The 27,301-nt window shown below is 35.4% G+C and overlaps 3 protein-coding genes across 3 annotated transcripts in view; 2 read left to right on the plus strand and 1 right to left on the minus strand.

Moving 5' to 3' along the window:
* Positions 1 to 321: 321 nt before the first annotated feature.
* On the minus strand, positions 322 to 10,303 carry LOC123655947 (transportin-3). Its single transcript, XM_045591684.1, has 10 exons — positions 10,052 to 10,303; positions 9,058 to 9,948; positions 7,570 to 7,749; positions 7,190 to 7,353; positions 6,139 to 6,352; positions 4,846 to 5,228; positions 2,683 to 3,182; positions 1,737 to 1,834; positions 1,289 to 1,431; positions 322 to 409 (listed from the first exon to the last, which is right to left on the minus strand). The coding sequence occupies exons 1-10, from the start codon at positions 10,163 to 10,165 to the stop codon at positions 349 to 351; spliced, it is 2,748 nt and encodes a 915-aa protein (XP_045447640.1). The 5' UTR covers positions 10,166 to 10,303; the 3' UTR covers positions 322 to 348.
* A 324-nt stretch (positions 10,304 to 10,627) lies between these two features.
* LOC123655949 (peroxiredoxin-5, mitochondrial) lies at positions 10,628 to 12,631 on the plus strand. Its single transcript, XM_045591686.1, has 3 exons — positions 10,628 to 10,841; positions 10,916 to 11,182; positions 12,289 to 12,631. Exons 1-3 carry the CDS (start codon positions 10,734 to 10,736, stop codon positions 12,484 to 12,486), a joined length of 573 nt encoding a protein of 190 aa, XP_045447642.1. The 5' UTR covers positions 10,628 to 10,733; the 3' UTR covers positions 12,487 to 12,631.
* A 1,377-nt stretch (positions 12,632 to 14,008) lies between these two features.
* LOC123655948 (apoptosis-resistant E3 ubiquitin protein ligase 1) overlaps positions 14,009 to 27,301 on the plus strand; it is a 50,644-nt gene continuing 37,351 nt past the window's right edge. The window contains exon 1 of the mRNA XM_045591685.1: positions 14,009 to 14,262. Within this exon, the coding sequence (XP_045447641.1) occupies positions 14,097 to 14,262 (166 nt within the window). The 5' untranslated portion in view covers positions 14,009 to 14,096. The remainder of the gene's footprint in view (positions 14,263 to 27,301) is intronic.

Below are 27,301 nucleotides of genomic sequence, written 5' to 3' on the forward strand. Positions count from 1 at the left end.
ACAGGTTAACGTGTACTTATAGTTCTTGTAAAAAATTTCAGTAAAATTATATTTACTTTTACAGATTGATGAAAAGATACGTCATAACGTAAATAAATTATTTCAAATCATAAAAAAAGAACTTATATGAAACAATAAGTCGATAAAGTCCGAATGTCTTAGAGCTTAGGCTTGTCAAACATCACTTGCACTAGGTAACTATCCCCATTTCATGTGAGTTTTGCAAGTTTTTCCAGGTGGCCTTCTCGGTGTTACAAATAAACGGTAATATTTCAAAAGAAACAGGACACTTGAAAGCTTCGTCTGTAAGTTCAGTCTTAGCACGGTGCTCTCGAAGGAATCCCTGGTCTATCGATAGAGACGGGCGAATTCTCGAAGTAGCCGCGTCATTTCCTTGCATTTTTCTGCCCTGGAAAGAGTAAATGGTTTTTTCAAAATTATCCTTCTTTTATATTTAAAAACTTTTGAAGTTTAGCAGAGACCTAGTAAATTTTAATCAATAATAAGTCATAAGAACTGATTGGAGAGCATAAAATATTTTTTATAAAGATCAGTTTTCATAGTCAAGTTAGTGCACCAGTTTAAGGTTACATGAATAACTGTTCTCAAATAAATAAAACCGATTTTAATTTACATCGACAAGTAATTCCTCACCTCAAGACCTCACGATCAGCACTAGCTATCAACTAAAAGTGAATCATCAAAATCGGTTCACTCAGTAAAATGTTATGAAAAAAATTTTACCTGCTGTCGATTTGAGAATCTCATTTTTTTAGGAGGTTAAATATATAGAACCGAGTCATAAGCCAAAGTGAGAACTCTTTATTGTACAATAGAGTTCAAAAACATAGTAACTAACGTACTTTTCAATCACAAGAACCAGTATTCTTAACGCAATTAATCTGGGGTCGATATGAACAACCGCTCTGGTGTAGTGGTGCTAGTAGTTGCCTTAAACACTGATGGTCCGTGGGTTCGATTCCCGCTTGGGATAGATAAAATATATATGATTTCTACAAATATTTCTTTGCGGTTTGCATGTCTGTCCTTTTGGGTCACCCCAACGTGCCTCAAAGAGCTCGTTAAGCTGTCGGTCCCGGTTGTTATCATACAAACCTGATAGCGATCGTTACTCATCCGCCAATCCGCAGTGGAGCAGTGTGGTGGATTAAGCTTCAATCCTTCTCCTGCATGGAAAAAGATGCCTACGCCCAGCAGTGGGATATTACAGGCTGAAGCATAGCGTCATATGATTTGAGATACATGAGATAGTGTTACAAGTCGTTACCTCATAGCACACTGGTGGAACTGCCAGCACTGCTGGTCAGTCGCGGCTGGTGGATTGCGTCCGAGGCGTTGTAAAGCGGCCGCCAACCAATCGACACCAGTTCGCTTCGACAACGCCGTCAGCTCCAGCATTACTTCTGCCACCTGGGGAACAATAGCATCTAAGTTACGATAGGATTTGACTTGGAGAGTAAGCTAGTGAATACGTGACGAGAGCATAACGAAAAGTGCGATCGGGCGAGGTGAACGGAAGTTGAGGAGATATAAGTTAGTGATGATAGAAAGAGAGTGAGTTACATTTAAGTCTAAAGAAAAGATTTTTAGATTTAAAAGGAAAGAAAGTATGCATAATAAAATTTTGTTGCTTAAATACTTTGGGCATCTTACACATCGAGATGACTTATTGAGCTATACCTTGTAATTTACTGCCATATATATGTACTTTTTACCTCGGACAGCATGTAGGAATGCAAATGTAGAACGGAGGCTTCTAGAAGGGCGAATGTGAGTGTCTCTCCGTACTGTATTAGTGTCGCACTGACGTGTTCTGAAAACAGTTATTTGAATTGATTAATTTATAAAACGATAGTTATAGATTACTATAACAAATGTTAATTTAATCTTTTGGTCCTTTGAGCAGGATGCATAAAAATATTTTTTAAATATTAAATAATTATGTAGAATAGTATATAAGGGGTATTCCATGCCAAATTGACCACAATGAACCCTTTCGATCTGGCCAAAGCTTTTCATTCTTTTTTTTACGCTTTGAAAGACATTTTTTAAACATATAAATTTAGAATAAAATACCTTAATAGTTGAATTGTATTCATTTTATTATACAAAGTCCAAATTATTCGATTTGGCATGGAAATACTCCATAAGCATCTTGTTAATTACGAGATTTTATACAGTATATAAGTTCAAAAATATAGATTTATATAATTTATTTTAGCGTTAGTTTTAATATTCATTAGTATGAGTTTTTCCATCTTTAAATACACATTTTTTGTGTGCGTGTGTATGTCACTGAACACCTCTTAGACGGCTGGACCGATTTTGATGTATTTTTTTGTGTGAATTCAAGGGGATTCGAGGATGGTTTAGATTTACAATTTGGTCCACTGGAAAATGTTTATTTAACTAATCTTTCATTTATGTGGTTGTTAATTTTGGAATGTTTTACATTGGATCCGGTAGACTGCGCTACCATCGCAGCATTAAATATTAAATATTATTCTATTTTAACTTTAATTTGTCCTGACACACACAGTTTGACAGAAAAATATTTGAAATTTTGTTTTATGGCAAAACAAAGTTTGCGGCGTCAGCTAGTATTTAATGAAAGTGCAACTTGTACGTATCGGGCCGCAAGGTTTCGCTCGCGCGAGTTACCTTTAATCTGGCTATCTGCGTCGCGCGTGGAGTTGGCCAGGCGCGCCAGGTCGTGCAGGAACTTCATGAGCGAGCAGTTGGCGTCGCGGTGGTCCAGCTGCGCCGCGCGCGCCGCCAGCTGCAGCAGCGCCGGCAGCGCGCCGTCCGCCAGCAGCGCGGCCGGGCAGCGCTGCAGGTAGCGCACGCACAGGCGGAACAGGTCGTCCACCGTGTCGGGCTGCTCGCGCGGCGCGGCGCGCAGCAGCGCCAGCGCCGGCGGCAGCAGCTGGCGCAGCAGCAGCGCCAGCGCCGGCGCCGCGCCCGGCTCGGCGGGGTCGGCCAGCGCGTCGGCCAGCACGGCGGCCAGGTACAGCAGCGCCGAGTGCGGCCGCGCGCCGTACAGCGCCGCCAGCGCCGCGCCCAGCTCGGGCAGCAGCGGCGCGGCGCGGCGCCCGGCGCTGCGCACCATGAAGCGCACGCTGCGGCACGCGCGCTCCATCACGCGCGCCTCGCGCACGTACCTGCGCACCCGCCGGGCTGTGCTTTAGGTTGAGAACCGGCGAATTATGGGGGTTTGGCGGGTGGAGGGCGGAGGCTGGAGGCAGACCTCCTGATACCACTGTCACACTTCGAAAGCTCATGGTTATGGAGATATCCATGATTAAAATTTTGAGGTTAGAAGAAGAATTTCGCAGCTTTTACACATTATTTTCACATTTCACGCGCGTTACTTTTACATTTCACACGCTATTTTCATATTTCACACGTTATTTTCACGTTTCATAAGTTATTTTCAAAATAAAAACGATCTCGACACCAAGATCAACAAACGATACAACTTACGTTACTCATGCTCCGTTCCATAGTTTTCACATGTTATTTTTACATTTCGCACTTTATTTTAACATTTCACACGTTAGTTTGACGTTTTCACACGGTTTTTTAACAAACGATACAACTAATGTTTGACAACTGAGAAATAGATGTTTTAATAAAAAATTACAGGCCAGTTATCGTTTCGCTCCAAAACAATGTAAGCATAAATTCATTGTTTTTGTTTAAATAGTTGTAAAAACAAAGGTCTAAGACCATACAGCCTTGTTTCACGTTATGTTTTTTACTTAAATATATTTTATTTTTATTTATTTACTGTTATAAACAAAAAACACTCAATATTTTAGTTCATTTTATATGACAATAAATAAATAAACAAATAAAATATAATGAAGTGAAAAAAATGATATGAATAAAAAAAATTACCATAATCTATCTGACTTCAGAATGGGGCCGTTTATAGGCATATTTCCGTTACAAAAAAACCCTAACCTATCTAATTTAAAAATTACACCGTATATAGACATAGTTTTGTTACTAAAAAAAAAAACCCTAACCTAATTTAAAAATTACACCATTTATAGACATAGTTTTGTTACAAAAAAAATAATCCTAACCTATCTAATTTAAAAATTACATCGTTTATCGACGTAATTTTATAACAGCAAATAAAAATAAAATATATTTAATTAAAAAACAACATGAAACAAGGCTGTATGGTCTTAGACCTTTGCCTTTACAGTTATTTAAACAAAAAATCAATTTATGCGTACATTGCTTTGGAGCGAAACGACAAGTGGCGCACCATTTTTTTTAAAGTATCTATATCTCAGTCGTTAAACATCAGTTGTATCGTTTGTTAAAAAACCGTGTGAAAACGTTAAATTAACGTATGAAATGTGAAAATAACGTGCGAAATTAGAAAATAACATGTAAAAGTTACGGAACGGAGCATGGAGTAACGTAAGTTGTGTCGTATGTTGATGTTGCAGAAGAGATCGTTTTTACGTACTGCTGTTCGAAAATGGCTTGTGAAAATAACGTGTGAAAGCTGCGAAATTCTTCTTCTAATCTCGAAACTTTAAACATGGATATCTCCGTAACCATGGGGTTCCGAAGTGTGGCAGTGGTACCGGGGGTAGCATTCCTTACCTCCTCTACCCCCTTCTCCCTAAAATTGCGAAATTCGATGGTTCTTAATTTACAGATTTACCCCAGGAGGGCTCTCATACCGTTCGCTATATACGTGAGGATGATTCTTCTAAAGAGGAGGGGGGGGGGGTTAGTTGTACGTAAGGTTTTATCATTACACATTACAAAATACTCACACCTACATACTCAGTGACTCACTTGGTCATAATGTCCCGCACCACGGGCCAGGCGTCCCGGAAGGCCGGCAGGCAGGGGTGCGGGTCGACGGGCGGCGCGTCCACGTCCCTGAAGAGCGCGGCCAGGCGGTCGAGCCACAGCGCCGGGTCGGAGCGCGTGCCCCGGCGCGGCGGCGGCGCGGCGGGCTGCAGCAGCGCGCGCAGGCCCGCCAGCTGCAGCTCGGCCGCCTCGCGCATGGCCAGCGCCAGCTGCGCGGGCGGCAGGCGGCCCAGCGCGGCGGCCAGCGCGCGCAGCAGCGCGGCGGCGGCGCGCGGCGCCAGCGGCAGCTCGTCGGCGCGGCGCGCGGCGCGCAGCAGCGCCGCCGAGTGCGCGGCCGCCGCCGTGCGGCACGCCGCGCAGATGTTCTGGGGGGGGGGGGGGGGGGGGGCGGTCACTGGCAGATGTAGCAGGCTTCCGCCCGTAATGTCCCACTGCTGGCCGTAGCCCTCTTTCGAAATTCAAATATCTTTCGATAATCTTTTCACCGAGACGCTTAACTGTTATTACCCGACTGCCGAGGAAGGGTTATGTTTTTCGCGCGTATCTTGTATGTATGTATATTTGTATGTAATATTCTTTACTACCTCATATTTTCAGAACCACTGAGCGGATTTACATAATTGAGGTATCGTTAGGTTCGTCTTAGCTGCCCGAGTGTTCTTAGATAGATGACATTAAAAAAAAGTCAAACATGGCGGCTGCGCAAAGCCATTGTAGTTAATGAAAAAAAAATTTTTTTCTCGAATACTACAATATGGGTATCAAATTGAAGGGCACAATACAAGGATTTTAAAAAGGTATATCATGATTATTAATGCTTCGTGTCCACAACACAACGCAAACGAACAATAACACTACCGTATCCACGGCTAGGTCAAGATGACCTCTGGGAAGTTGAAATGGTTATTGTGGACATTAGAGTTGACTACCACTCGGAACATTTATGGCACAGCCTCTTCAGCTTCGACTCATTATGATCACTATGTTTCTATCACTTTCAAATACACCTTCCAATACATATATACCACCAAGACACAGGAGGGAATCAAACCCACAACACCAAGAGCAGAAAGCAGGGTCAGGGTCAGACCAGTCGACTATCTAAATGATAAATTTGTATCTTTATCATGTAGATATATATGTAGGTCCATAAAGAAACAATGACGATAAAAAAATAAAATACAAAAATAATTTTACTTGTATGCGAATGTAATCAGCCTCAATCTTTAACCGATTTTCTGTTTAAAATTACAAAAAATCTAACACTCTAAGTACCTGTAAGGCCATAGCCGCGGCGTTAGCAAGATTCTGATCCTGTAAAGCATTAATGAGGCTCTGTAGGCATGGCTCCAGACATTCAGGATGCCTTTCAATCCACTCACACAACTCGCCCAGTAGAAGGATGCACGTCTTCCTCACCGCCGGGTGAGTGTTTTCTGGCATCGATAATATAGCTTCTACTACTTTTGGCACATATTCATATTCTTCACTGAAATCAATAATAGTATCTTTTGTATGTAATTAAATTACTTTTAACATAATGTATGTTATAACATTTAACAAAATAACTTTAAAGATTCATGTTAAAAATTCTTAAATTTTATCCATAGTTTGTTTGTAACATCTCACTGCTAGGCATAAGCGTCTTTGACGACGCGTTGGCGCAACGGTTAACGCACTGGCTTTTGCGCTAGCGGTCACGGGTTGGATTCCCGCTCACGACAGATATTTATATCGACTATATAGATGTTAGTCGTGGTCTGGGTGTTCTGTTTGTGTATTGTATGTATTTCCGGACCCCGAGAACACTAAAATTCAACTGGACGATCCGTTGAGTGTGAAGCGTTTATTGTTAATTAACGGTTGAGTGTGAAGCGTTTATTGTTCATTAATTGGGTAGGATTAAGCTTAATCCACCACACTGCTCCGCTGCGGGTTGGTGGATATATTCTCTACTAATGAGTAAAGATCACTATCAGGTATTTATGATGAAAACCGTGACCAACAACTTAACATGCTCTCCATACAAAATATCCATTCCTAGCAAGAAAAGAACCCGTAAACCGTTGTTTTAGGTGCCTGCATGCATAACTACACCAGACGGTTATTCTGTCTTATTAATAACACTGAATTGGCAAACGCAGTGTGGGACGTCCTCCGGCCCGTTGGACCGACGATCTACGTAAGATTGCCGGTGTAGGCTGGATGAGGATTGCGGAAGACCGGGATGTGTGGCGCAAACTTGGGGAGGCCTATGTCCAGCAGTGGACTGCGATAGGCTGAAGTGAAGTGATAATAACACTGAAATTATAATATTAATACTAACGGCAATATATTCTTAGCGACGGACTGCATAATGAACAGCGCAGCCTCTGTCTGTTCCCAAGGCAGGTCGGCTTGTAGCACCGCAAACATCTGTCGGAACACTGAACTCGAGCCCACAATGAACACCACATCCTTTATCAGTTCCATTACTTTCATGCGGAATTCCTGGAAGAAATTTCCATAGTATAAATAACAGTGTATAATGAGCGTGCTATAAAAACTATCATATGGACTAATTTTGTTTTTAGTTAATTTACAGGTAATTTATCAAAATATATTAAGGGAATGTTTCACCACTGAGAACCTATTTTTTTTTTTTATATTTGTTAAAAAGTAATATGAAGTCAGCTAAAACTGGTCAATTCGTCGATAAGTGCTTACATAGAATTCATCTCCCTCATCGGGTAGTGTTGTGTGATCCGGCTCACACTGACAGTGCCGAGCCAACGCCTCTATTAGCCTCTCTATATGTGGCTTGAAAACATCTGTGAGAGGTTGGTAGTCTCTCTCATACACCTCTTCTGATAGTCTGTACCACAAATTAAATGTGATCTCTGCTATCTGGAAATTTAGCCAAAAGTTTTATAGATATATTTAAAATATAATTGTATTATTTGAATAGAATTCTTTTTGCCTCCCTTTTTAGAAAAAACGTCACAATTACTCCACATAAATTATGAAATTATATCATTTTATTGATAATTGCTTGCTCCTACCAGCATCCACAACTAAAAAATTTGTTATTGCTTTTGTTTTTGTAAATTAATTATTAAAATTATATATAGGACGGCTTTTATTTTGAAACAATGTCAACTTGATTGACGGTAAGTAATTTTTTAACTTATTTAGTGCGATTTATTTACATGAGTATTACTAGTAATGACCACACGTACCAACTTTGATTTAAAAAAATCATCAAAATTGGTCCACCTAGTCAAAAGTTTTGTGGTTACATATGTGAAAAAAATGCAGTTGAATTCGGAACCTTCTCCTTTTTTTGTTAAAAACTGAATTTTTGCATAAATATATTCTTATAAGAGTAGCTAAAATTATCATCATCATCATCATCATCATTTCAGCCTATCACAGTCCACTGCTGAACATAGGCCTCCACAAGTTCGCGCCAAAAATGGTGTGAACTCATGTGTTTCGCCCATAGTCACCACACTGGGCAGGCGGGTTGGTGACCGCAGGGCTGGCTGCACCGAAGACGCTGCAGCCTGTCTTCGGCCTGTGTATTTCAAACCCAGCAGTTAGATGGTTATCCCGCCATCGGTCGGCTTTTTAAGTTCCAAGGTGTTAGTGGAACTGTATTATCCCTTAGTTGCCTCTTACGACACCCACGGAAAGAGAGTACTAAAAGTATGGAATACAAACAAAAACAAAGTACCACTAGTAGTAGTACTAAACAAAAACAAAGTACCAAATAAACAATATTGTTTTTTTACAAAGACCCCAGTCACCCCCAGTAATTTCACTTTAATGTCTTGATTCTTATTAGTTTAGCTGGCTGTAGTACTGACTTGTACTGATTCTGATCACAGATTGATATAAATTGTAATTTATAATCAGTCACTTTAAACGCACAAACTTTTCAGCTTAATCGGATTATTGGTAGAAAAATTAGCTAATATACTAGTATCGTAATATTGTAATTCATCTCTGGCATGGAGAAAGATGCCTATGCCCAGCAATGAGATGTTACAGGGTGAATGAAATCTTAAATTATTACAGCAAGAAAAATGTTTTTAAATAGAATCATCAATGTTTCTTCAAAGAAAACTTGACAATATTTATTATTACTGTTGTAGATTTTAAAAGAAAGTCTAAATATTTTAAATGATTTTATAAAAAGAAATATTTACTTACATCATAATCGTGATGTCCGACACACACAAGAGCAAGCTCCAGTGACCTCATTGCAAAATGTGCATTACCGTTAGCAGTACATAGGATTATCTTTTCCAGAAACGATTCCGCTAGCTCTGTGAACAATCTTGCATAGTTCGAAGCCTTCTCCTCTTCTTCATGGGCCACAGCCATGTGGTAGCTCTCCTCTAGGGAAGCAACACTATCAAACAGTAACTTTTCTATTTCTTCATTATTATTATTGTCCTCTAAACAATGGAGAATTGCACAAACACAATCAGACGCGGCAGAATGCAGTACATTAATAGAATTGTGATCTCTCAATACTTGTAAACTGAACCCTATAACAGCATTCTGTGGCACCTCCTGTATACTCATCGCCTTAACTTGGATCCACGAAGTCATACATTTAACAATCTTTAGAGCTATGTGAGTATTTTGAGAATTATTTAAAGACTCCTTAAGAAAAAATGTCACCATTTGAGAATTAGCTCTAAGTTCAGTTTTGATTTCCTCCCGACGGTTTTCGCCGAGTTTTAAGCTTGACGAGTCGATTTCTTGAGGTAACATTGTAAGTACTTCTAATAGGGCAAATTCATTTTTAGTTGAGAACAATTTGATCAAGTCACCGACACAGTTACTCCACGTAGTCATCTGGAGCGCCAGGTCGGCGAGGGCCAAAGACAGCTGGGTGAGGATAGCAGGGCTCGTATCAGGAGAGATTACTTCCAGATGAGCCACGAGAGAGTCGCGAAGTGAAATAATGGCGTCCTGAGGCAACTCCGATAGATTATGCTGCACTTTCGACCTCATCGTTTGAGCTGCGAAATAACATGATTGTACATCTCTCTTTTCTTGCAGAAGCTGATCCGCTACGTTCCATGAGTGAATCTGGAAAATCGAAACGTGGTAAGATTTATTTAAAAACAACAAATATTCCTAATATACACTTATTCACGTCACGAAAAGCAATGTTTATTTACAAGACACTTACAGATTTTTGTACTTCTCCTAACCACTTCGAGGCCTTTTCTTTTTCATTTGGGTTGGGGTTATCATACAAGGCACTAATGGCCTGGTAAACAGTATCCATAGAAGGCGCTTCCATTGTGGGTTCTATTATTCACAGGAAAATTTCAAAATCTTCCAATATAAATAAGTAAATTCACCATCATATTCTAATAGTAAAATTAGAAAAAGAAAACGTTCTCAAAAATCGAGAGGAATCAAACATTAACAACGTCAATTAAATGTTGTTTTAAAATTTATCCCCAATAGGGAAAGGCAAAGGACTATAATCCATACAGCCACGTCAATTAAATCGTCAAACGACAACCGAACAATTTAACGTTTTCCACAGATAATAAAATAATTTAAGCAAGTAAAACACGATAAAAAACGACGTAAATGAAAAAAAAAACTCGGCATGGCTCCCCAAAATCTGCTACATAAGTTTATAAGTAATTTAGAGACCGTACAAATATTTATTTCAGCGCCCTCCATTCTTACTAAATATGGCATAAGATACCATTCATTTTAATTCTAGGATTTTTTCTCTATTGTATATCAATATTAAAGTGGTAACATTGTTTCCAGTATGATAAATTGATAATCTGTTATAAAACAGTTGAAAAAGCAATCAAAGATTAAAAATTAATTATCAATCAGTCACACAAATGTTTTTCACGGCTGTGTCTGTTTGTGTTGTTCGAGCCGCTTCGGCATTCGCTGAACAAGCGTCCAGAAGAGTACACACGAGCTTATTCGCAATGGCACCAGTTAAGGTATTTTATATTTTAAAATATTATGATCATCTAAAGTTATATAACTTTTATTTAATGTAATGTTTATCTTGAAGGTTGGAGATAAGTTGCCGGCAGTTGATCTGTTTGAGGATTCGCCGGCAAATAAGGTTAATATTAGTGAATTGACGGCTGGAAAGAAAGTAGTTCTTTTCGCCGTTCCCGGAGCTTTTACTCCTGGATGCTCGAAGACGCATTTGCCGGGCTATGTTGAAAGCGCTGACAAATTGAAGTCGGAGGGAGTCTCGGAAATAGTATGCGTGTCTGTGAATGATCCATACGTGATGGCCGCTTGGGGAGCGCAACACAACACTAAAGGAAAAGTACGTTTTTTTTTTTTCTATCCATCTTCGTGAAACTTGTTAGTCAAAATTATACGGTCGCTAGTTAAAAGCCGGGCTGGCACCAAATTTGTCTTCAAAATTCGTTTTACAAGCATAAATTGACTTGCAAAAATGTGTGGAAATTATGGAAAAATTTCTGACCAAAAAAAAATTTTAGTGATGACCCACTGTTATGTAGTAAATTAACGTCCAATTATTCTAAACATTTTTGATCCAATTATTCTTATTAAGGGATGTCAAATTTGAGTTAAATATAGGCTGTATAAATTTAGAGGTTTACAAAAAGTACCGAAAGAGTAACATCCTAATTTTTTAAATTTATTTTAATTTTTTTAGTAAATTTTTATTCATAAATATAGAAATTACAAACTTATTATTATGAAACAACTTTTTCGGATTCTATCACAGTTCGTTAGGTCATCCTGTGACCTTGGTTGCTATAAAGTATCGTGTGAAACGTTGGGTATCTCAAAAACGTAATAAACCGTGATAAAATACGAAACAGTTGTTTCATTACAATGAGTGAAATTAACGTAGACATTAAAAAACAATATAAAATAAATTATTTACAAAACTGAAAACATACAATGATAAGCACTGTTACCGTGTACACATTATTGATTGTGGACTGACCTTCTAACCTCTAGCAGCAGTAACATTTTACATTATTCATAAACCTTGTGTTGCTGTTGAATATTTTATTTGTAGTAATGAAAGTAATCGATTGCATAACTAAAAATATTATTTTTTATTTTTATTTTATTTTGCCATACAATTATATTTGTCATACTAAAGTTTTTTGGTTTGTTTTGACTTATAAAAGAGTTATCAGTTATACTTAGTATTCATACTAAAGATTGTTTAAGCAATGAATTGAAATTAGGCAATTACTTTTTTAATACCTGTTTACTACATTTTCCGACAGTATAAAATTAATTAAAAAAAAAAAACTAATGTTTATTACAATCAAATCATAACTAAAAATTTTTTTTTAAATAAATATTTATAATAATTGTTTAGCTTTTATTGTAAATTAATAAATAAATATTAATGATATATTATAATTTTAATTAATATGCTTATAGGTTCGCATGTTAGCTGACCCAAGTGGCAATTTCATCAAAGCATTGGATCTTGGTACCAATCTGCCTCCTCTTGGTGGTTTTCGCTCCAAACGTTTCTCAATGGTGATCAATGATGGCAAAGTTGAAAATTTGAATGTTGAGCCCGATGGAACTGGACTATCTTGCTCGCTGGCTGATAAAATTAAGCTGAAGAATTAAGATGACCCCGCTTTAGTAGTTTCACATCACAAACTATTTCTCAGTAACGTGTGATCTAAACACCCAGCTTTATGCAGATCTTAGACTGTCTAAGCACCCCTTGTGATAATGCCTTTAATATATATGTATTTTACATTTAATGTTTTATGTGTGTTTAATTTTTAAACCTCTCCTTTTTATTAAAGGTATGCAATACGCATTTATAATATTTTGTATTTTATACATATTTGTTACTTTTTAATAACTTATTAATTCTTAATACATGTTTAATAGAATGAAGTTAACAGTTTATTTTGAAAAATGTGTTGTTTTACCATTCATATTACTGGTAAGGATAAACATCGCATCAAAAACTAAATTTGAAAAAAACTTTAGTATGTCCAATTTTATTTCTATAAAAAGAGAAGTTGCTGTTGGCTACTGATACTGACTATTGGATTAACAAAAGCTGTGTTTCCCGCTAGTGACATGTTTTTATAGACCATTAATGTTTGCCATGACTCAGCAATACTAACTTTTTCTTTTTAATTAGCAGGTATATTCATTTTTTAACCAACTTCAAAAAAGGTTGATTCTCAATTTAACTGATGTGTCTACTCATAATTTATATTGGTACCAATTTCATGATTCTTTTTTTGAAAGCTTTTTCAAACAAAAAAGAATTACTTTGTTGCGTCGAGTAGTTTTTTTGTATTGTTACTTTAAATTAGTCCAACTAAGTACACAAAATTTTCGAAAAATGTGACTTTTGCGTCCTAATGTTATCTTTGGGGACACTGGGACACATAACCGAAAAACGGGACGGCGCTGCTCTAAACTGGGCGTCTGGTCACGTTACGCATGGTAATTGGGTTTTTGTATTGTTTGTGTTTAGACCCAAACAGAGGACATGGGACCCTATACCATTGTGGCCTGTAGAGTAAGCACAGTTTTTCAAAGGCTGGCAAAATTCCTTAAAATTACCATTAAAGGCTTTATTTTAATATGTGGTATATTTAAAAAAAATCCATGTCTCAGAAACCTAAAATTGTAAATGGTATAAATGATACAGCAAAGATTTAATAAACTTTGTGTGCGTGCAGGGGGTTTTAAAAATTCAGGAATCCAAGGAAATTTAAAATAAAAGACTGAGATCGTACTATGAGCAGTGCTAGCAGTATATTAATTAAATAATTTTGCCAAATTAAAGCCTGATGCTTCAACACTTTGTGATACAGTAGATATATTTTTAAGTGGTTAGTCATTAAAAAAATTAAGTACCTATTAATTTAAAAGTACTAAAATAATGCATCTTTTGCACGTTTGTATATATAACGATCTTACCCTAAATTTGAAATTAGTAGATAACAAAAAGTTAGCAATGTTAGCATGAATGTAATTAGTTAATATTACTTGTGTTTCTCAAATAATAATATTCGTTACCTACATGTGTTATTATTTTGATTTTTCTGGTGGATAGGAACGCATATGACAATGACATTGCGTCAATATCAAAGTCAATAGTCTCTATGATGACATTTGTCAAAAATTCGCAAAAACTTAGGGTGCAGAACTGCAGACTTTTGTTTGTTTTGCGCTAAATGATGTTTTTATGACTAAAAGTTGCGAAAATGCTTAAACGGGTGCAATATTGTAGCACAGTATTCTTTTTATTAACGTTAGTTTATATAACTAGGATAGTTTTAAGTGAGATATTCGAAAATGGGAGCTCTGAGGTCGACGAATGGCTGGAACAGAATGAACTCGGCGACTACAAGAAATTATTTAAAGAACTTGGTACGTATTTGTTTAACAACATTAATAATAAGCATAACGAAACATTTAATAGTATTAAATATGTTAAATTTTATATTAAATGTGTTTTATATTTTTTAAACATAAAATCCTCAAAGCAGGTTAGATTTGATTTAATGTTTTTATTTTTATTCGAATTTTATTTTTAAAAATATTCATGGTTAAATATTTTACATTTTGAATTAGTATAGATTAATAACATTACTACTATTTTTTCTTTAAATAGTTTTAAATATCAAATTATTTAAGTAATTTTAATTTTAATGAAACAACTTTTTTCGGATTTTATCGCGGTTTATTATTAACTTTTGATTCCCGACGTTTCAGATACTTTACAGCAACCATGGTCACGGGAGGACTAAATAATATAACGATAATAAACCGCGATAAAATCCGAAAAAAGTTGTTTCATTAAATGAGTAAAATTTGCGTAAATATTAGAAAACAATAATTTTAATTTTTTACATTTTGTTTTACTTCGCTTTCCTTATCAACTTCATATTATAAATAGTAAAGCCATAATTAATGTACATATTTATCATTTAAATATTTTAAGATTAAAACCAGAAAATATATTGAACACATCTATAAAATAAGTAAACATTATCTGTAACCCATCTGTAACCTAATTAATTGGCTTTTTAGATTTGAAAACTATCTCTAATTTTAACCACCTTAACACTAAAAAAATGAAAACAAAAAAAAAAAACAATAAAAATGAAACATTATGTTTTCTGGCAGTTTTTTTAATAATACTACAACATGGTTTTATTTGCTTTGAAGACACACTTCTAGTGAATTGACTGAAGGTTAAGGATGTACATTATTATTCTGAGTGTTTTTTATTGTATACATATTTCTTGCAATAATAATTTGTATCCAACAGGAACCGTTTTATACCGCTTTTTGCAAAGAGTCCATTTTAAGAAATCACATACAAAATGTGTCTTATTTTGAGGCACGATTGAGTATTCCAATAGAATTATGATTTAAAAAATTAAATATACAAAATAAATTCTAGACATATTCTGATAACAATTTGGAGTAAGTGTTCTAGCATAATGGAGCCGGGAACTCTATATATTATATACTGATACTGAGATACTGTTTAAAAAGTATTTTTTTATATAAAAATAAGAATACTTTTTAATAGCCAAGTATATCAAGGATGTTGTGGGCTAAAATATCGTTGAAATAAATATATAAAACTTGTGAGCCTTGTGAGCCTAAAATTTAAAGTAAGTAAAAAAAATATTGGTACATACTATAATTTTTTGTTTATGTACGCGAGGATGCTATACTTATAATTTAATTTAGCTATTGTATACATTTAAAGCTATACACAAACAATTAACATAATCAAAATCATTAGAAATCATTTATTTTAAAAAATTCATTCTCATTATAAAACTCCATCCATTGATATAAAAAAAAAAACCTTTAAAAACAAAAAAACATGGCTTCTAGAAATTTATTCGCAATGTCGAAACATGTACCTACAGGATGAGATTTCGGGTTTGGATGTCCCATGACGTCACTTCGCCGCCCACCACCCTCATACAGGAGGTGGATGGGGGTAGTTCCGCCCGCACTCGCTCAGTCGCGCCGCAGACACCGACCCGTGAGCACGTCTCTCATGCACATTACACGTCATTAAATATGACCGCATTCTCTTATTATGTGATAAAAACTGTACTTTTAATATATTTTCATGAATAACTAAATAAGACGATTTTTAAATATTAACTAAAAGAGTTTCCGCGTTAAAAGTGGTAGAACTCATTCATATATACGGTGATTTATAATTTAATTCGTTGACAATATTTTCGATCTAAATATGTGGCAATTCGAGGATTCCGAGATATGTTCAATCGGGATGATCCATCCGTCTCACAGCCGGCACTCCGGTCTGTCCTTATTGTCGGGAATGTCGACGTTTTCAGGTAATTTTAGACCGACTTTGAAAAAACGAGGAGTTTAGCCGATTTTTTTTTATGTTTCGTAAAATTTTTGCCGATAACCGGCTTAAATAATTACGTCACTGATAGTGAGTTTAATATAGCTCTGTTATTAATGAAAACTTCTGATTTATAGTGTCAATTTATATATCTATCGAATATTTATGTTATTAGAATTTTGTTTTCTAAATATAACAAAAATAAGAGACTAGCGTAAGATATTAAATAATTTTTGATAATGATTCCTGTGCCTACTTAAAGTCACTTTTTAATATGAAACATGCTGGTTTTTTTTTTGTATATTCCTTTGTTACCGTCCTCTTACATTAGCGACCGAGGACGAAAAAGATGACTGGCGATCACAAACGCCTAAATTACAAGCTATGGTAATAACGGCTAGTTGTTCTTTTGTGTTGTTGTTTATTGTTAGATAATAGTATTTATTAGACAGACAATACCTATTCATTTGTTACTGTATAATAATGTTACTTTACTCATATATAGGAAGTTTTGTTTGTTAATATAATAGAATTAATAGATAAGGTTTTTTTTAAATATCTTTATTAGGGACTTTTATACATATGTACATGACAGTCCTATACTAAACTTATCTATTATAAAAGTAACAATTTTAACATTTTTAAATAAACTAAATTATAATACTCGGTCACCAACCCGCCTGCCCAGCGTGGTGACTATGGGCAAAACACATGAGTTCACGCCATTTTTGGCATGAACTTGTGGAGGCTTATGTCCAGCAGTTGACTGTATAGACTGTAATGATGATAATGATGAAATTATAATACTAAATTATTATTAGATCTTAACTTAATACTACTAATTACAAACTCTAGTATAAATTTGGCACATTGGAAAGTTGGTTCAGACAAGATCTGATTGAACAAGCCGACTTCCAATAAATTCAGGCCTAACTTGGACACCAAGTCTCGTCTGCTCCGTTTGTAACGGACGCATTTCGTCAAAATATGGTGTACGTCTTCTACATAATTACATACTTCGCAATTTAATAGATAAGTTATGTTTATGTACTAGCAGCTGTGCCCGCGACTTCGTCCGCTTGGAATTAAAAAAAACTTATTCCACTGTTCCCACAGTTACAAAATAAATTTCTAAAATAAAATTAGCCTAAGTTACTCCCTATTACATTAGCTATATGCGAGTAAAAGTACAGTCAAACTCTGTCCTGCCGTTTCAGAGATTAACCGGAACAAACAGACAGACAGACGAAAATTGTAAAAAATGTTATTTTGGTATATGTACCGTGTATCCACCGTTCCAGCGGGGATCGAACCTGCATCTCCGCCTTACCGTCTCGGTGCTTTAGCCAATTAAGCTATTATATTATATACTAGCTAACCCGGCGAACTTCGTATCGCCTAACACGAACTTTATCGTATGGTATTAAAGTTCAAATTGACTTTTAAGTATTATCACAAATCTTTTGTATGGGAGTATAGAAAAGTGTTGTTTTTAGACTTTTTCAGGATTTTTTTTTTTTTTAGAATTTTTCTCTCCGTAAGAACCATCCTCGTACTTCAAGGAATATTTTAAAAAAAGAATTAGCGAAATCGGTCCAACCGTTCTCGAGTTTTGCGCTTAGCAACAGATTCAGCGACTCATTTTTATATTATAGATTAGACCGAAAGTAAAATCACCATATCAAAAATTTCGATCTAGCGACTACATCGTTCCATAGCTTAATTGGCTAAAGCACCGACACGGTCAGTCGGAGATGCAATTTCGATCCTCGCTGGAACGGTCGATTTTTGATATGATATTAAAAATTGTTTAGATTCTTAACTTTTTTTTTTCTTTGAAAACCGGTTATGTAATTAAAAAAGGTTCTAACAACTGAATAACTTTAAAAAAAAATAAACTTCAGTTTTACTATATTCATTGCAAGCTATTGAAGTGGAGAAAAGCACAGATATATCTGGCTCAAAAATACAAGATCATGGCCAAATAATACTGTTCTCAAGTGATGTTGTGTTCTTGTTGTAAGGCAGATAGCTCCTGGGGATACGCTGTGTTGACAGCGGTCGTAAGGTCGGCAACGCGGTTGCGATACTCCTAAACTAGGGTACGGTTATCATAGTGGTGTATACAAAAAAGTATTAAATCTGTTTGAGCTAAACTGATTGAACGTAAAGAGCATGTTACCAAGAGAAACGATCGTTGTAAGCTGCTTACGATTAAAACTAGGACTGACGGCTTAACTTGCTCTGTTAGATACTGGAGAACCTACAAGACCAAATGTCCAACCTGGAAACAGATATAATAGGCGTTTTATTTATATTTGTGCAAATATATATATTCATTTCAAAAGAGAACCGAATTCGATGCGGTAGGCCTTAAAAAGGCCTTAAAAAGGCCTTAAGTAGGTTAAAAGAAAAAAAAAACGAGTGCTTTAGACCACACGACTGAAGTAAAACTTTCTCTACCTTCACTAAATTATATCTCCTCCTATCTCCCTCTCAATTTCCTTTCGCCACGTCTGATTATACTTTCCGTAACGCTCTCGTCACTTATTCACCAGCTTACTTCTCCAAATTAAGCGTGCACAAAGAAGTTTTACTTCAAAAGCTTTTTTCCACCACAACACCAGAAATGCTTTCAGTGTGTTTAAAGTACCTACGTTTCTATTATATAGTTATATAGGAAGTATAAACAATTCAGCCTAAGTTTCCCAAAAACTTATAATTACAGAAATATTTAATACGAAGCTTATACAGGCTGAATGCAAATAAGATGCATTAAATTCAACCACGTTCCACGTACATGTCATTTCTAACTGTAGTTGGGGTACACGATAGGTTTACGACTGGACTTAAACTGCTAGATCTCTGTATAACTGCTTCTATTTAGCTGATTTATATAAAGCTTAGAAGTAACATATAGTACATATATCTTAATGTACGGCCATGAAGCTAGAAGGATGCTTTAAGTAGTAATTAATAAAAAAATTATTAAAAAATAAAATAAAAAAAACTACGAAATAATTCCATTTTAAGCCGAAAATACTTTACATCATTTTGGAAAAGAATTGATACCGTTGAAAATATTAGATCAATTTTTGGAGAATCTAAGACCGAAGACAAAATTAGACTTACCTCCTTTTTGCAAAATAATTTGGCTGTTTTTTTATTATTTTTTTTTTTTAATTAAATTATTGGAACAATTTGGTATATCAATTACCAACCAACTTTTAAAAGAAAGAAACTATTTATTTTACTTTATGGTTAAATGAATGAGTCTTTCGTCAAAATTCCTACTGCTTCTAAATGTTTTAGATGGGAAAGTTTGAGAGGACGTTCAAAGAGACCGCTATATATTTATTTCTCTTCTCTTCTTTGTAGCCATTTATTAGGCCTTTCGTGAACAATAAACAATTATTTTTTTTAATTTCATTTTGGAACATTTTTCACCAAAGTTAAAAATACCGTTACCACCTCCCCTTAACCACAATCAAAAAGAATATTTGTAGTTTTGTGTTGATTTTTTTTTTTAATAATAGGAAATTAAGCATGTAAAACCTCGAAAGCAAAATTATAGATAAGCAAAGTATAATTTCAATTCGTCGTAATCGATTTTAGTGTTAAAAGTAACCTTCGCCTTTATTTGAAACTAATTCGAATAGGTCACCCTCCATTGAAGCGAGAACCTCCGATCCCGCGCCTTTGTACACGGTTATATACAATCTAATAAAATTTTCAACAATATATTCGAAGTTTAGACATTAATAACTAAATCGCATTCATGTTTAAAGTTGTATAGTTAGTTATTGTTGTGTTGTGATGTTGTTTGTCGACCTAGTTGTATATATAAAAAAATAAGCCGCAGAAAGACACATAGACCGACGGTAACAGTGAAATATGAAGTAAGAGAAAAAGTTGACAAACATTTGTATTGGCCATACAGGTGTTTGCCGTGGTCTGGGTGTTTGTGCAGTCATTGTGGGTCTCCCCACCGTGCCTCGGAGAGCACGTTAAGGCGTCGGTCCCGGTTGTTATCATATGCACCTGATAGCGATCGTTACTCATAGTAGGGAATATATCCGCCAACCCGCATTGGAGTAGCGTGGTGGATTAAGCTCTGATCCTTCTCCTACATGGGGAAAGAGGCCTATGCCCAACAGTGGGATATTACAGGTTGAGGCGAGAAAAAGTTAAGGTTTATCATTTTTGTTAAGGTTCAAAACTGCTAACCATAATAAATTTAGTCATGTCTATGTATGAAATACAGAATAACAGATAGTTTATAAGCAGCACCCCATTCTCTAAATAGAACCGTCTCATTCACCCCAACAACGCAACGGTTTACATAACACACTCGTGACAATATTTCAGCTAATTGACTTTCCGCATACGTGGAGGGCGCCCGTCTCGAAACCGCTCTCCAGAGCTCTAGTGCTATTTCAAACAACGAACAAGACAATTAAAATGTAACTTTTTAAACTTCCAGTCGCTAATTATCTATTGTGAACATGTTAAATTGTATATTTATCATACGGTTCAGCCTGTAACATCCAACTGCTGGACATAGGCCTCTATCTCGGCCGTCTCCATGTAGGAGAATGATAGGAGATTAATCTACCACGCTGCTCCACCGCGGGTTAATCGATATGTTCCGTAACATTAGTAACGATGGCTATCATGTATTTATGATAACAAACGCCACCGATACTTATCAGATTTGTCTTTAATAAAGAAATTAAGTTCCTATATTTCAGCAATGTTCCAAGTGCCAACTGAAATAGGATACATCAGGAAATATCCTGCTCAAAATCTGGAGCAGCCCGACTGGGCAAGTACCTCAACCTTACAGAAGACCATAGCCAAATAATACTCCTCACAATTAGTGTCATGCTCTTGTGATAAGTAAGCTAAGTGTTCTGTGGCGTTGCAGGAGTCCAGAGGCCATAGTAACTGCTTACCCGTGGCCTGTACCGGCCGTAATATTGTCAGCCACCATCTATAAAAAAGCGCTATGGTCGTTTGTGACTTACGGATCCATATCGGAAATTGAATAATTAACGACATAACTTCTAAATATCCGGTTATATGTCTTCATTACAAAGGTGTTATTAATACAATTAAAAAAGTTTTTTTTTTCGATGATATTGCATTGGACTGTGTAAAATAATAGTAAGAGGTTTTTGTAATAATTCTGCCTCTGTCCTAAATATTGAATGTTTTTGTAAGATAATCGAGATCATTTTTTATTCAATTAGGTAAGTTAAAATATATTTTGATAATCTAAACAAATAAAATTGGAGTGTCTGTTTGTAATATTAAAAGAACAGCTTTTTACTAAATGCATATGTACTGGTATACTAATTAAGTAAATGTACTGGGTTTGATAATGCTGGTTAACCGATTTCCAAATAAGGGGGAAGTTCTCAATTCGATTGATGTATACACGGTACATATACCAAACTAACATTTTTTACCATTTTTGTCTGTCTGTCTGTTTGTTCGGGCTAATCTCTGAAACGGCTGGACCGATTTTGACGGAACTTTCACTGGCAGATAGCTGATGTAATAAGGATGTACTTTTATTCTAGAAATTTATTTATTAATTATATAACTTTGCGAACTGAATAATAATTTTTTTGTTAAATTCCACGCGGACGAAGTTGCGGGCACAGCTAGTAAACAATAATTTAACAGTGTAATTTATTTTTGAAAGCAACATTGTAATAATTTACAAAATAAATCGGTAGTTAGACTAAGTTTTATACATAAAGAAAATGGCGTTTTATACATAAAGAGATGGCGTTTTACAACAATGCATATTTTTAAAAGTATCCTCGAATATTATACTAAAGTTTTGTCAAGTGGCGATTTGCATAATGTATAATAAGCGTAAATAATTTTTTGCATAAATTAACTGATATGTATCTTTAAAGACCACGTTTTTGTTCATGGGGATAACATAAACAACTGAATTAAATCAGGTTTTTAGGGGTGTCGTTGTGGTGCCGCGCCACCGGCGTGTTTGGTTGTAATATGAGTTTTTTGTGATAAACTTGGTTGTAGGTCATCAGAAAATAATGTAAAACCATTGCAACAGGTTTCTACTCTATGGTGGATTGGTGCAGTGGTTACGGGTTTTTTTTTGAGCTAGTAAAAATGGTGACCCTGGACGTGTGGAATGTTTGTATTAGCATTATCCATTTTTCTCATGGTTTGGGCTGGGGTCAATAAGTGTTTCTGGATATTCGACACATGATTCCTATTCTACTGGAGTTATTGAGTATAATGGATTTATTTCTTTATTATTTTTAAATTAAATTTCTTAAAAACAGACACTATGAAGTGGCCAAAACATCATTGATCTACAATTTTACCATGATTTTAATTAAAAAAAATGGCTTGCTTACGTAAGCAATAATGGATTTTAGTCGGACTGTGAAAATAAAACCTAAACCAATGTAAACGCGTGTCTTGGCTTGTTTCAAGTTAGCAACTGTCAATATTTAAAGTGTCCTATTCCGGTGTCGCGTCGTACTTTTATTGCGCATCCCTGACCATGATGGCGGCGAATTTGGCGGGAAGCCAGCGCTATGCAGTGTTCGAGACTTCGAGTACACCATGCAATTAGATCCCTCTGAATCAAAGATCCTCTTGGTGAAATTATTTTATTGATTTAATTACACCTATTTCACAAACGAACAATGCCAGAGGGTAGCTGGTAGTGATTAGATGGCTAAAGCGGGAGATCGTCTCTTGTGAGAACCTAGAGGTGGCTTTAGTCCAGCAGATGGACTGTAATAGGCTGTTGATGATGATTTCACAAATATTTTTATTGGAAAATATATTATGAATGGAGAATGGAACCCTAGTGTAATCCCTCGTGTGCTCGTGACGGTTAATTCAGTTAAAATATGTATGAACTGTGACAAAAAGTGGTACGTGAAACTTTGATGAGTGAATTTTGTATGAAGGTCAGTTTTTTGGGTCAAATCAGATAAATAGGACATTGAAAACTGTTCCATGCTAAATGAAAATGAAATGTTTATATGTCCTTATTGTGAGGATTTTATCATCATCATCATCATCGTCATTTCAGCCTATTGCAGTCCACTGCTGGACATAGGTCTCCACAAGTTCATGCCAAAAATGGCGTGAGCTCATATGTTTTACCCATAGTTACCGCGCTGGGCAGGCGGGTTGGTAACCGCAGGGGTGGCTTTGTCGCACCGAAAACGCTGCTGCCCGTCCTCGGTTTGTGTATTTCAACGCACGCAATTGGATGCTTATCCCGCCAGCGGTCGGCTTTTTAAGTTCCAATGTAGTAGTGGAACTGTGTTATCCCTTAGTCGCCTCTTATGACACCCACGGGAAGAGAGGGGGTGGCTATATTCTTTAATGCCGTAGCCACACAGCAAAGTGAGGATTTTATAACGTGTATTTTTTATTTATAACATAAATTATTTAGTTTTAAAATTATCATCAGAATCTTACTACAGAAGATGAAATTATCAAGCTTTCTCATATTTTATCAGTTTTTTTTCTATTAACCTGTAATAAATTTTAAAATCAAAGCTTGCTGTTTTTTATATGTTTGAAAGATACTCATAGTAGTCGGTTCCTAATTTAGACAATTTAATGTATAGTTTGCTGTGTGGCTACGGCAGTAAAGAATATAGCCACCCCTCCCTTCCCGTGGGTGTCGTAAGAGGCCCGGATTTTGATATTTACAAATGTATATTTGAGCTGGCAAAAATCGAACTTTGCTGCGCCAAACGGTGAGTTAAATTTAAAATTTAAAAAGCAACGATGTTTGTATTCCTATCAAACTTCTTAAAAAATACCGTTGATCTGCCTGTGACTTATTAAACGGTTTATAAATCATATGAGTGCAATTGATATTTACGATAAAATTTTATATTATACGTTCTGTTTTCATACTGTTTTCTAATGCTTACGCGAAATTCATTCATTATAATGAAACAGCTTATCTAAAAAACTTAATAAACCGCGATAAAATCCGAAAAAGTTGTTTCATTATGATGTCCTGTTTCGCGAACTATCAAACGCATGAAGTTTAAATAATCATTATTATAATAATGACCATTTTTTGTGCAATTTACTAAAATTTAATTTGGTTATAACTTCTAACAAGAAAGTAGAAAATTTAAAGTAAAATGCCTTAATTATTCCGCTCGATTTATAATTAATGTTTATATAAATAGATCAACAAAATTTCAATACGAAATTCCGATATCTGCTCAGAAACAAAGGCAACCTTTCGGCATTCGCCCTTTCAATAACCGTTTACGAGGTCTTTGCTCCGATATGATGACAGCTACACAAATATCCAGGGTACCTGCAACCCGGGGGCGGTCGCCGGCCCACTTCTGTGCCCTACTTACAGCAACAAGTGCATCGATTCCGTTATCCCTTATATTGCTCGCTAGCTGTCGCCCGTGGCTTTGTATTGACTAAGCTACAGATAATAAATCAGTTGTACCCGTATAGCAATTTGTAAGTAATCTTTTCTTCCCTTCCGTAAAATTTTTTAAAACAATTAGATGCTACACAGAACAGACTGCAATTCTGTCTACCTGAGAAATTTTTAAAAGTAACAAATGTAAAACACACTTTTCTGTCTTTTAAGCGTTTGGGAATATTTAGGTACCGACAAAACTCTTACAAGCGAAAGAGATAAACTTGAAACTCGATTTTTAACTTTGATTACATTTGGTTATTGTTACACTTACGATTAGTTAGTTAGCTTAGATTTGATACTTCTTATAGATTGCTTTAAAATGTTTATTGCCGTACCGTAAAACTAAGTTACCAATAAAGATAGTCGTAGTTATAACTATAACAGTTGATGTGATGTAATTATACAATGCAATAAAGTTAATTCAAGAATATATTCTTTATAATAAAATATAATATAAAAAATCAACCATAACAGTTTAAATTCTTTAAACACCAATTTTAAAAGCTTCTTTTGTAAAAAATCAAAGTGCAACATTACGTAAATATGAATTCGGGTCAGATGGCAGTGTTGATAAATCTATCGATTTTAGCGAAACTTCTACTAAATTATGGTCTACCCACTAGGTTTAATAAAGCGAGTAACAATGCTGTAAAGTCTAACTTAAAATACTATTATGTTTCCCACATCCTCCATCCACATTTTCTTGCTGTAAAGTCTAACTTAAAATACTATTATGTTTCCCACATCCTCTTTTCCTGTCCCACCCTTCTCTGTGATTTTTCTCTGTGTTTAGTTACTGTTAATTTTTGTGTGAATTGTTTGAAATCAATAAAATTAAGTTGTAAATAAATCGTGTCTGCCTTAGTGTAAATAGTTTGTAATTTTTTGTTACTAATAGCTGTAGTTTTAGTTTAACATTAAAATGTTTGTGTTGTTTTAGGATGAGGTGTATCAATGAGAGTCCGACTATTATACGTGTTTCAAAATAAAATTAAGACGGTTATCTCAATCGCACCGATCAATCTCCTTCGTGTAGTCTCCACTTTACGTGACATTGGCGGGGTTAACTTAGCTCCAAATATAAAACCGAAAGCCATTAAACAAATCAATCAAATGCGATTATCCATTATATTGTATTTAAATTCCTTCCATACTTCTGGTTGCATCAAAGTCTACGTATGTTTTTCTAGGGATCTTTTTTCTGGGGATTCATGGAACACAATTGTAGGTAGTGGCGGAAATTTCTCGCCCCTAGCTAGAACACGAGTATAATGATCTTTGTCCATAAGATATAGAAACGGAGGAAAAGATATATAGTTAAGCAGTTGCTTGCGGCTCCGCTCGCATAGAAACTAATAATTTATATATATATATATATATATATATATATATATATATATAAATAGGTACAAAATACACAACTGTACCTATTTAGGTAGGTGTAGAAACTTCTCGAACAATTTCATTTGAATTATGTAAGTAGTATCGCTAATGCTGCACTTATCCCCAGTGCTACATAGTCAGCGATGTAGCGATTGAGGGCCCGACGTGAACGTCTCTCGAACTTGAACCGCCCTCTCCAGACCTCTAGACCTCGGCTTTGTCAAACATAAAAATCTGCATGAAATACGTTATTTATTTAATAAATGCTTAGTGTTTTCGTCTTCATACTGTTTCAAATTATGTTTTATCTTGACGAAGCTTTAATCGCAATTGTGGTGGCATTCCATCTGCTCTTTATTCTAATTAGAGGATGGCGTGGTATCTAACGACTCTTGACATTTAACCTGACTCATTATGTTTTCCTTTTAAGAGGACACAGTTTTCTTTGTATCGTAGACAGTAACAGTACAAATTGTGGCTTTCATACAGTCGTTTTTGCGTATCTATTTTTCTTTTTTCTATCTGTAAATATTAATAATAATAATAACTCTTTATTCTCATAAATAAAATTAGTAAAACAATTGTTTATATAAATAACTAGCCGTGCCCGCGACTTTGGCCGCGTGGAATTTAACAAAATAGGTATTGTTCTAAAATGAAAGTAGTCTAAGTTATAAATAAATAAATATCTTATAACATACACACGGTCGTCTGTTTCTATAATAAGCAACTTGATGCTTGTGGTAGAGGTAAGACGACGACGACTCATATGACTATATATTTTTAAATACACATAGAAATCATACATATAAAAATATATAAATACAAATGTTACACCTAGACTCAGGCGGGAATCGAACAACAACAAACTAATCAAAATAAAAACGAACAATAAAGATTTCAGTAAATTAAAAAAGCTTATGTTTTTAAACAATACGCAAGTGTTGCAATTATTTTTAAGTAATAAGATTAAAAACTGATTATTTTTTGATTTTTTGTTAACTTTTAATAATAATAATAAATAACTTTATTGCACACAGTAACATATAACAATTACATAAGAATAAAGCTTAAAGGGAAAAAAAATGATTACATCGCATGCAACGGGCGGTCTTATGACTAGATAGTGATCTCTTCCAGGCTACCCACACCAGACTACCAACTTTTACAATTCATTATTTTATTAATTGTATATTTTTCTAGCA

The sequence above is a fragment of the Melitaea cinxia genome, chromosome 8 (genome assembly GCF_905220565.1).
Source record: "Melitaea cinxia chromosome 8, ilMelCinx1.1, whole genome shotgun sequence".
NCBI lineage: Eukaryota > Metazoa > Arthropoda > Insecta > Lepidoptera > Nymphalidae > Melitaea > Melitaea cinxia.